The sequence below is a fragment of the Dasypus novemcinctus genome, chromosome 18 (genome assembly GCF_030445035.2).
Source record: "Dasypus novemcinctus isolate mDasNov1 chromosome 18, mDasNov1.1.hap2, whole genome shotgun sequence".
Classification (NCBI taxonomy): domain Eukaryota; kingdom Metazoa; phylum Chordata; class Mammalia; order Cingulata; family Dasypodidae; genus Dasypus; species Dasypus novemcinctus.
Genome location: NC_080690.1, coordinates 43,751,867 through 43,764,020, shown reverse-complemented (window position 1 = coordinate 43,764,020; position 12,154 = coordinate 43,751,867). Strand labels below are relative to the sequence as shown.

Below are 12,154 nucleotides of genomic sequence, written 5' to 3'. Positions count from 1 at the left end.
TAGTTTGTTTGTGTGTGTGAGTGTATGTGTGGGGAAGCACTACCATTTCAGTTTTAGGGGCTCCTGTAAGACATTCAGACATAACGGTTTTCGGGAGAGATGGCTAGAAAAGTAGAGTTGGGAATAATCTTTCACGGTAAATAAAGCTGTGAGAGAGCTTGGGATTAACTAGTGGAATCAAAGAGAACCTCTGAGTGAAAAGCACTAACATTAAAGGGTGGCCAGAAGAAAGTCCATTAAGACACCTGGAAGAATGGTCAGAGAGACAGAAGTTAGAATCTGGAGGGTAGAATGTAGAAGAATATAAGGATAGGGAGTGATCCCAGAAAAAGTGATTCAATAGTATCAAATGCAATTTAAATGGCATGAGGTCAAAGGCTAGGTTACAACAGTGGTAATGTTAAGGAATATGGAGAGCTCCAACTGTAGAAAACTTTAAGTTTGGCTCTGAAGAGAAATCAGTGTATAGTAGGTGGAGGGTAAGTGGGGTTTAGGAAGGTACATATGTATGCATTTATAGATAAGAGTGATTTGGGCATCCTTAAATGCTGAAGGGAAGGTACTGATTTGCTGAGGTTGAATATACAGGCAAGAAAGAGTAAGCAACAAAATCCCTGAGAAGACTGATGTGAAGTATGTGGGCCCCAAGCACAATTGGTGAGTTGATTTTGTTTTTATTTTTGTGTGTGAAGCTGGTGATCAACCACTGAGCCACACTGGCTCCCCTAAGTTGTTTTTTGTTTATCTTTTTTTTTTTTTTTGAGGCACTGGGACCTCCTATGTGGGAAGTAGTTGCTCAACAGCTTGAGCCACATCTGCTCTCTTGCATGATTTTTTATCAAAAGGTAAAGCAAAAGGGATGGGTGTGGATACAGAATTAAGGTCAGTGAAACAAAGTTCAACTGACAAATCTGTTAAGCACAAGGCTGGATTATAATATATACTGGCAAATCAAACAGATATGGTCTCTGCCCCCATTGTGCTCTTTGCAAAGGAATTTACACACTTTTTTGCATACAGAAAAGCCAAAAACTAATTTTAAACTCTTTTGCTGTTCAAGGGGAAAAGTACTTATTTGCTTGCTTCTAAACTCCTAATCCCTGAGGTGGGAAAAATGATCATTCCTTGGCAGAATATATCAAGTGCCAGAGAAGGAAGTTAGTATCAACATAGAGGAAGGCCAAAATATGCCATAACTTATAATGAGAATAAAAGATTATACTGAGAAAAAGATTAAATACTAGTCTGGTATGTAAGAAAAAAAAAATCAAGAAACTGTAATATAAGTATTCTTTTCATTGTCAGACATTTATGGTAGCTTTCACCAAAAATAATTATTTTCCCATATCCATGTTTCACCAATTTTTGATATATGTTAAAAAAGATTTACATAAGAAAATGCCATATGGAAGTCAAGTAGACCCCCAGTCCTATACCAAAGGCAATGGAACACCATTTCTCAAATATTTAAGTCTTACCATCTCTACCAATACAGGAATGTTATTGAGATAGGGGAAATACCAACAACCATTCATAACAAGGACTACAATTTTTTTGAGTTTTTTGTGTATTGGGACCTCTACTATTATTTATCTACATTAATTCCTCTATCCTTTATAAAAACCTTATGTGCTAGAATGGTATAGGTTGTATAGTGGTTCCCACCAAAAGATGTCCGTGTCCTAATTTTCATAACCCCTGAATATTACACATGGCAAAAGGAACTTTGCTGATATGATTAAGGATCTTGAGATAGGATTATCCTGGGATTATCTGATGACCCAATGAGATAAGTGAAAGAGGAAGGCAGGACAGGGTCTGAGTGAGAGATCTGAAGATGTTATGCTATTGGCTTTGAAGATGGAAGAAGGCACCATGAGCCAAGGAATGTAGGCGGCCTCTGGAAGCTAGAAAAGCAAGGGAACAGATTCTCCCCAAAGCCTCCAGAGGGAACACAGCCCTGCCATCTCCTTGATTTTAGCCCAGTGAAATACATTTCCGACTGACATCCAGAACTGTAACAGAAAAAATTTGTATAGTTTTAAGCCACTAAGTTAGTGGTAATTTATTACAGCAGCAATAGGAAACTAATACAGGTAGGTACTATTAGTTTTCCCATTTTACAGATGGCGAATAAGGCTTAAAGAAGTTAAATAACCTCATCAAAGTTACTACAGATAGTTGAAGAAATTCCCATTTTTTGTCTTTTTGAAGTAGGAAGTGAGATCAACTACTGATAGTTTGAAGTTGGTGGAGAGTATAAAGAATATAAAGTAGTTCTTATAAAGAAAACAGTGACTTGGGGTCTGTACAAGACTACGATAAAATGATGAATGCTCATTTGAAGTTGAAAATCATGAATTAGTGGTGGTGCCAATATACAAAGCTATATATTTCTTTTCAGAAATGCCAAGTAGCTTAGGTATAAGAGTGAGTAAGAGATAGCTGGACTGATCCAGGTATGGAACTTTGCCAGGTAGATACAGTAGAAAGGCAGTGATTTATGGGACTTAAAAATAGTGGTGGAAGTGATGATTGATGGTATGGTAACTAAATAGGGAGGGAGGGAGATAAATCTCACAAGAGTGGGTCATAAATCTGACATAAAGAGGTCAAAGGACTAAAGGTCTTAAAGTTGAACAGGTATAGAGTGAGAGGGCTGGAAAGATAAGGTATACTCAGAGTTGGATAGATGAAACTGAGATTTTGGTAGTAGGCCAGTTCTGGAAGGTAAGCTCCAGGTTAGGTTATGGCCATGCGAGTGAGTAGGTAAAGTTATATAAGAAGTAAAGACTCTGAGGTGTTTAAAATGAAAATAAGGACTCATGGTGGGATTAGTTGCTGAGTTGAATAATTCTTTCCTTTCTCCACATATCAGCTAGCCTGTATCAGGTGGGGAGCCAGCAGAAGAGCTATTCAGCTCATGAACTAACTTAAATGGTAAAGAATATCATATGGTGTATAAATTTACCTCCTTCATCAAGCACTAGGTTGTATCTAATATGATAACATTTTCTACTAAGATCAAGTGGCTCTCATGTCAAAATAATATGAAGAAGGACCATTTCTCCAGAAGAAGATATTAGTAATTTCACAAATGGGCATATTCCACTTTATATAGAATAGTATGGAAGTATACTGACGTATTTCTTTTAAGTTTTCATAGAATGGTGATCTATAATCAGTCAGGAAGGAAAACAATACATGTAAAGGGCAGTTCAACAGGATTTGAACTTCAAAGAAAGCCATAAACAGATGAATGGGAGGTAGAGGTATCACCTGCAGAAAAAGCCCCAAAGTGCTGGACTGTCAGTAATCGATGCTTACTCTTAAGTAGCTCTGCTTGCTGGCCTTTACCTTATGTGGCTTTCTAAATGATTCTGTTCTCCATAGGATGAAAGTGGCTTATATTTGAAGATAATGAGAAATGGATCATTATTGGCCTTAGAAGTATAGCCTGCCTTATCATACAGCCTTTCCTATCAAACTCTCTCCTTCCTTCCTTCCTTCCTTCCTGCCTTCCTTCCTGTCTCCCTCCCTTCCTTTTCCTTTCTTTTCTTTCTTTCTTTCTCCCCCCTCCCTTCTTTGTCTGCTCTCTGTGTCCATTTGATCCTGGAACCTTCCGGAGTGGAAGAGAGGTGATCATTCTCTTGCACCACCTCAGTTCTCTGGTCTATTGTATCTCTTATTATCTCTCCTCTGTGTCTCTTTTTGTTGAGTCATCTTGCTGTGCCAGTTCTCCACGTAGGCCAGCACTCCTGCACAGGGCAGCACTCCATGTGGGCCAGTACTCTGTGTGGGCCACCTCGCCACACGGTCCAGTTTGCCTTCACCGGGTATTGAACCCTGTATCTCCTATATGGTAGACGGGAGCTCAATTGCTTGAGCCACATCCACTTCCCTCCTATCAAAGTTTTGCTGGGTAAAATGAGTGGGTTCATTTTTAACTTAATAACTTTAAAAAATTCTCTGCTTGATGATGTAAGGAAAGAGCCATTGAGTGGGTTTACAGATAATGAAAGAAATAGGAGCCTGGGGTCTTAATATTTCACAAACTGGGTAGACAATAGTTGAATAACCTCTGATTATCACATCTACATTTTTATAACAATATAAAGGCATATGAGTTTGGTCAGGTCATATGCATCCTGTACTGGATGTGTCATCCAGAAACTCTCTCAGTACTGTGGCACTTATTCCCTGAGTTGCCTCAAATATTGGATGTTGACAGCTCACAGATGGATCCCTCCTGGAAACTGCTCTCAAATAATGGGATCTGCATGGCCCAATTTATAATCCCCTACAAGGAACTGCCTGCATGCAGTTTCCCCACCTTTAAATACGTTATAATTTCTTTTGAAACAAGGATTATGATGATGAACCAAGCAAGGACACACACACACACACACACACAAGCATGGATTCCTGTACTCACACAGAAATGCATACTCTTTTTTTTTTAAAGGTTTATTTATTTATTTCTCTCCCCTCCCCCCCTTCCCGGTTGTCTGTTCTCTGTGTCTATTTGCTGTGTCTTGTTTCTTTGTCCGCTTCTGTTGTTGTCAGCACAGGAATCTGTGTTTTTTTGTTGCATCATCTTGTGTCAGGTCTCCGTGTGTGTGGCGCCATTCTTAGGCAGGCTCCACTTTCTTTCGCGCTGGATGGCTCTCCTTACGGGGCGCACTCCTTATGCATGGGGCTCCCCTATGCGGGGGGCACCCCTGCATGGCACGGCACTCCTTGCACGCATCAGCACTGTGTTTGGGCCAGTTCCACACGGGTCAAGGAGGCTCGGGAGTTAGAACCGCGGGCCTCCCATGTGGTGGATGGACGCCCAAACCACTGGGCCAAGTCCGTTTCCCCATACTCTTACTAAATGTAATATTCCTACTACAATTTACATGAAATTGCTATTTTAAAAACTAAACATAATTATTTTCATATTTTATTATTTGCCTGAAACATTCCATTAATCATCAAGTCAGTATTTAGGTCACACTCAAAAAATTTATTAATTGCCTACAAAATACGGCTTTACCATGTGCTATGTATGAACGATCCAGAGATGATATGGTTCTTGACCTCAAGGGGTTACAGTCTAGTGTGGAGAGCCATCAAATCTAAACAATCAAGTACTACTAAAATTAGCAGTAGGATGCCCAGAAGTAATGAGAGGAGTGGTTATTCTTCCAAGGGCATCAGAAAAGGTTTCATAAAGGAGGTAACCCTTCAAGTAAGAAATTTTTTCAGAAAGGTACTTTATTTCCAGCAAAGTCTTCTTTTTTGTTTTGGAGGTACTGGGGATAGAACCCAGGACCTCATACAAGGGAAGAAGGCACTCAACCACTGAGCTACACCTGCCCTGCACAACAGCAAAGGCTTCTTGAGCAGTGACGGATACTTTCATCACTTTCAAAAAGCAATAACAATTTGATTATTACTGTCAACTATTTACTGTATTTGTGTGTATCTATCATACAAAGAATTTTCACAAGTATTTTCAACTGAAAGTTAAGTTTACTTACTGTTATCTTACGAGGACAGTCATTAGAACAGAGACCACTAAGAACTGTGGAAAAACAAATAAAAAACTTATTATTGTTATATTGTAAGCCAATATTTAAAGTAAACTCTAATTTTCCCCCATAAAATCCATTAATATGGTGTATTATTCATGATCTGAGCAAATTAAATTTTGTTGTTCATGTTATACTAATATTTCAAAAGCCTTTTAATTAGTTGTCAAGATACTACAATTTTGTGTAATATATAAATAATTGTAGTTATATCAGACCACACCTACTGTTTTTCTAATTTTTAGTTTGTTAGCTAAATTCCAAGGGTGACTTAAAACCTGACAGAGAGATGAAAAATGCAAATTAATTAAAATGTATATGAGAATAAGAAATAGAACATTCAGTATTTTATATCTTAAATTTCATTTTCTCCATTTATCTATTTCAAGTTTCAAGGGTCAAAGTTTCCAGGCACCCTTGATAACCATTATGGAGAACATAACTATAAAATAATTGAAGAGAACATTTGAGGGTCTACAACACATACAAAAATAACTTACGACACATTTTTTGACAATCACCTCCAAAAAGAAAAGGTTAGATTATTTGAACACTCTTTACGTAAATAACATGAAATCTGAAATATAACTATATTATTACCATTTCTCATGAAGTGGCACCTTTGTAAGGAATGGACATTGTGTGCTATTAGTTAAATATTCTGAATATTATAAGTTAAAAGTTGGCTGACAGTTATGCTCACTAAGCAATTTTTCACAGTAATTATGAATATATGTTAATGGAGTCAAATATATCCATAAGAAAATATTTTCTTATATTTGTTTATATAGTATGAATGGACATGAAGTGACAATCATTCTAATAGCAATAAGTAGGGTATGTAAAATATAGACATGACATCAGTATGATATATTTCGTAATAAAAGAAGAAACCTGTTCATTTTCCATAGGACTTTTACATTAAATACAATCTGAAGAAACCATGAAATAAATGTTTTATACTTGCAAAAAAGTTTTCAGTGTTTAAAATTAGTACCCTAGCACAGCAACTTTTTTTTTTAAATACATGCTTTATTGAGTGCTATGTACTTATACTGACTTAAAATCTATGTTAAAACACAGAATGCACTTAGTGAAAATAGTATAGTGATCAGTTTTGAAAACTATGTAAAAGCAATTGGTTTTTAAAAAGCAACAATTGAATGAATGATCTAAAGGAACAATTGGTTGTTCATATGCCAAAAAACAAAAAACAAACCCTGACCTAGATGTACAGATGGCCAATACGCATATGAAAACATACTCAAATCATTAGCCAGCAGGAAAATGCAAATTATCTCATACCCACTAGGATGGTTACAATAAAATGTCAGGTAACAACAAGTGTTGGGGGAGGGTGTGGAGAAATCGGAACCCTCATACATTTCTGGTGGGAATGAAAAATGGTGTAGTTTCTTTTGAAAAATTTGGTAATTTCTTAAAAATTTAAACACTGCCATGGCCCACTGGGTGGACTGGGGGAGAGTGTAAACTACAATGTAAACCATTATCTATGTGTTGCAGCAGTGCTCCAAAATGTACTCACCAAATGCAGTGAATGTCCCATGATGATGAAAGAGGTTGTTGATGTGGGAGGAGTGGGGTGAGGGGGTGGGAGGTATATGGGGACCTTTTATATTTTTTGAATGTAACATTTAAAAAAAATAAAGAGAGGAAAAAAAAACACTAAACATATACTTACCATAAAACCAAGGAATCCCACTCCTAGGTATATTTCCAGGAGAAATGAAAATAAATGTCCACACAAAAACTTGTACATGAAGGTTCAAGGCATTATTATTACTAATAGCCCAAAGGTGGAAACCACCCTAATGTCCATCAACTGATGAATGGATAAACAAAATGTGGTATATCCATATGATGGAATGTTAGTCAGCAATTAAAAGGAACGAAGTACTGGTATGAGCTATGGCTTCACTTATACTAAGTGAAAGAAGTCAGTTACAAAAGGCCACATATTATGTGATTCCATTTATATAAAATATCCAAATTAGGCAAATCTATGGAGACAGAAAGTAGGTTAGTGATTGCTTGAGATTGAGGGGTTTCTTTTTGGGGTGCTGAAAATGTTCTAAAATTTATTGTGATGGCTATGCAACTCTGTGAATATACTAAAAGTCATTAAATCGTATACTTTAAAAAGGTATATGAATTATATTTTAATAAGATTACAAAAGAAGGACATCATAAAATGGTAAAAGACTAATGACAGGTGGGGTGAAACTTCTGTAAAATATATTACAAAGAGATACTATCCCTAATATGCAAAGAGCTTCTAGTTATCAGTTAGGAAAAGATAACTAATAGAAAACAAAAGATTTCCAAAAGTAATATCTGGAAGAGAAATGCAAGTGATCAAAAAACATGAAGACATTGAACCCAACAGGTAGGCACAAATAAATAAGAAAGATAAACTGTAGAAAAAAAGACAAATGACAAACTATAGTAGTTTGATATGGTTATGAATTCCAAAAAGAAATACAGGATTATGCTTGTAATCTGATCTGTACCTGGGCATGATTGAGTTATGATTAGGGTGTTGACGCTCTACCCCTTGGTGGGTGGGGACTCACAGATAAAAGGCAAGGCAAAGAACAGAGTTGAGGGTTTCTGATGTTGGAGTTTGATGCTGAAGACTTAAACTGGAGCCCCGGGAAGTCAGCATGCAGAGTAAAGAGAAGCCCACCCCAGGGAGAAAGGAACCTTGAACCCAGAGGAAAGCAAGTCCCGGGAACATAGGAACCTAGGGAGCCTTAACCCTCACAGACTTTGGGAGCCATCTTACTCCAATAGACTTTGGTGAGGGAATAACTTATGCTTTATGGCCTGGTATCCATAAGCTCCTACCCCAAAAAGATACCCTTTATAAACACCAACAGATTTCTGATATTCTGCATCAGTACCCCTTAGGCTGATGAATACACAAACTACGAAAAATACTTGCAACATGTACACAAAGGGTTAATTTCCCTAATATATACTATAGCATATTTAAAAATCAATAAGAAAATAAGAATGGACAAGGACTATTCATAGAAGTAAAAATAAAAATGACTCAAACATATGAAAAGATGCTCAACTTTACTCCATTATAAAAAAATGCAAAATAAAAATGAGATTGTTTTTCCATCTATCTAGCAAAGATTAAAGTTTAAGTGAAGGTGTTAGGAAATAGATTCCTATATACTGTAGGTGGAAGTATAAATAGATACAATTTGTTTGAAGGTTATCTTCTAAAATAAAAATATTTAATTATAAATTTCAAACCCAGGCAGAAACTTGGTGTTGGAAATCAAAATAGTTTAACTTTAGGGGGAGGGGGCTAGTTAATAATAAAGGAGCATGAAGGTATTTCTGGGTAATATCGATTTCTTGATCTAGGTGTGATTACATGGGTGCATTTACTTTATGAAAATTTATAGACCTGTATATTGATGTATATTTTCTGAATTTTTATTTTAAAAATGCAAATATATGTTCTTTAAACTTAATTCCATTTTTAGGAATTGATCCTCTAGTACATTCACTGCAGCATGATTTATAATAAGAGATTGAAAATAGCCTTGATATCTATCAAATAGAAAATCATTAAATTATGTTTTACCCATATTGTACACTATTAGTCAATAGCTAAAATAATGAAGCAGCTCTATATTGTACTGCTACGGTATAGTCTCTAAGATATACTGTTAAGTGGAAAAAGCAAGGTTTACAGCTATCATTTATGGAACGTAAAAGCAGGTACAAGTATATGCTATACACACATATCTTGGATAGATACAAACTAGTTACAGAGGTGGTCTCTGGGAAGAGGACTGGGCAACTGGGAGACAGGGGTAAAAAGGGTAGTAATTTTCATTATACATTGTTTTGTATATATATTTTTTGTCTACCATTTGTATGAATTACTTATGAAAAAATTAATTAAAATAAAAATTTAAAACTCTCAAGTTAATGTGGCAAATTGGGTACTGTTATATGCTCATGAACATATAACAAGGTAATTTGGTATTATCTCTTAGTGCTGAAAAGTCTCTTCAAATCAGAAAGAGTTGAAACCAGAAGAGTAATAATAAAATATTGGAAACCACCTGAATATCCACTAATAGAGGCTGAATCAACTGAGAAACATCTATATTATAGAATGATAGAAAGCTAATAAAAATCAGCTAAGTGCTGACTTGACAGGGTGTTTATACTCTTTTTAAAATGAAAAAAAAAAAACAAGATGCAGGTAAATATGTTTAGAAAGTCTATTAAGAATATATGTATTGGATGAATCACAGACAATATTCAGCAAAAGAATACATAACTATATGATTCATTTACATATTCAGAAACAGGCAAAACTAATCTATAGTGACAGAGGTCAGAAGAATGGTTATACCTTTGCAGGGGTCTGGATGGGAGGATATGAGGGAACTTTCTGGGGTACTTGAAATATTTCACCGTCATCTGGGCATGCTTATAAGGTATTAACATATGTAAAAATTCACCAAACCATACACTTTGATTTCCTCTGTATATCCATTGCTACATCTTCCCTTCTATTATATTGTCACCTCATACCAACAAGACAGTATTCTAAGTTAGTCACCATGTGTGGCCTTTAAATTATGAACATCTATTTTTTTTCCTCTGAACATTGCTATAAAATTCATTTCCTTAATCCATACATTTTATCATAGCTTCTCTGATGAAGAATATAAAGAGTCAGAACCGTCAGAATCTGCAAGTTATTCAGTCCCTGAATGTGCCTCAGATGCACATTTATCAACTGATAGAAGAAATATTCTTTCAATATTCAACAATGGAAGAGGGCGAACCAGTCTCTACTTATTATCTGTTCATTCTTTCCTATTGTGACCATGGCCTCCTACCTGAAACATTTATGCCACTACACATTTTGATTCCAAACCTTAACCATCTTTGAGGCCCTAGGTTCTCACCTCATCTTCACAAAGCCTTCTTTGACTTTAACAATAGTTTAGGACATACAATTTCTTTTCAGGATTCCAGTATACAGTCCTTTTTTTAAAAAAAATCATTGTTTCTCTTTTAGAACAGAAAAATTTGTATACTCTTCCAAGTATACAAATTCACTGAGAAACACTGAGTACTAGTCAAAAGGCAAAACAATAATGTGCACTGTGGGAGAACATACTGGGTTGTAATGTTTGGAAATGATCAACACATCTCCAAAACTCCATTCACAAAGGAATGTATGTATATATGAATGTACACACACACACACAAACACAGAGTTTTGTAACAGCTCTATTGAAATTTAATTCACATGCCTTAGCATGCATTCATCCATTTAAAGTATACAAGTCAATGGTTTTTAGTATATTTACCAAATTGTGCAACAATCAACAGCCAATTTTAGAACATTTTCATCACCCCAGAAAGAAATATACCCTTTAGCTATCTCAGTCCTCCCTTCCCTCTGTAAAGTCTTAAGCAACCATTAATCTACTGTCTCAATATATATTTCTTGAATTTTTTGAGTACATGTATGTTGTAGAAAAATTTTAAGAAATACAGAAGTGAAAAGAAAATAATTTGTAGTTCAGCCATCCAAGACTATTGCCATTTTGTTGTAAGACATCACATAAAATTAAAAAAATATATTTTTACATAAATCATACCATATACTCTTTTGTAACTGATATTTTTATTTGGGATTGACTTTATTGAATACTTTCCCACAGCAATAAAAATACATCTACCACATAATTGCATGGTATGCCATGGAACAGATGGATGGATATGGATATATGCACATACGTATATATGTGTATGCATACACACACACACACAAATACATATACACAGACAATACCAATCTTATTATTAGAATTTTTGGCTCTTCCCTCTCCTTTACTCCTGACTTTTTCCTCTTAAAAACACCATTGGGGGGAAGCAGATATGGCAACTGGACTCCTGCCTACCACATGGGAGGTCCCGGTTTGGTTCCTGGTGCCTCCGAAAGAAGACAGCGAGCTGGTGTGACAGGCAGGCAGGGGAGCTGATGCAACAAGATGATGCAACAAGAGACACCAGGAAAACATAATGAGAACAAAGCAGGGAGTGGAGGTGGCTCAAGCTATTAAGTGCCTCCCCCCCACACTGGAGGTGCTGGGTTTGGTTCCCAGTTCCTCCTAAGGGAAACAAGGAAGATGTGCAGACACAGCAAGAGCAAACAATGAGTGAATGGAGAGAAATCAAGTAAATCTTAAAAAAAGCACCATTGGGAAGATAATCTGTATAGACTCAGTGCATATAAACAGGTCTTTGGTGGATATCTGATTATTTACTTGGGTTAAATGAATAGGAATAGAATTTTTACATTAGATTTTAAAGCTTTTGAACTGTACAGAAACTATTCTCCAGAAAGGTAAGCAAGCAACCTTTTTAGCAAATATTTATTGATCTTCTGGTAAGTACCAAGCTCTGAATATGAATCTTCTTTCACATATGCTCTTCAATCCTCATAGCAAAACACTGAGATAAGTCAAATAATTTTTTTTTTTTTCCAGGAGGGAACTTAAGAT

General features: G+C 36.0%; 1 protein-coding gene across 3 annotated transcripts in view; it reads right to left on the bottom strand.

Annotated features, from left to right (window-relative positions):
* Positions 1 to 12,154, bottom strand: part of ITFG1 (integrin alpha FG-GAP repeat containing 1) — a 268,529-nt gene that overhangs the window by 43,235 nt on the left and 213,140 nt on the right. For all 3 annotated transcript variants that reach the window (XR_011646312.1, XM_004457050.4, XM_004457051.4), the window contains exon 13: positions 5,526 to 5,569. Coding sequence is in view for 2 of the 3 variants with exons in the window: in XM_004457050.4 (XP_004457107.3) it covers positions 5,526 to 5,569 (44 nt within the window). In the remaining variant the exon portion in view is untranslated. The remainder of the gene's footprint in view (positions 1 to 5,525; positions 5,570 to 12,154) is intronic.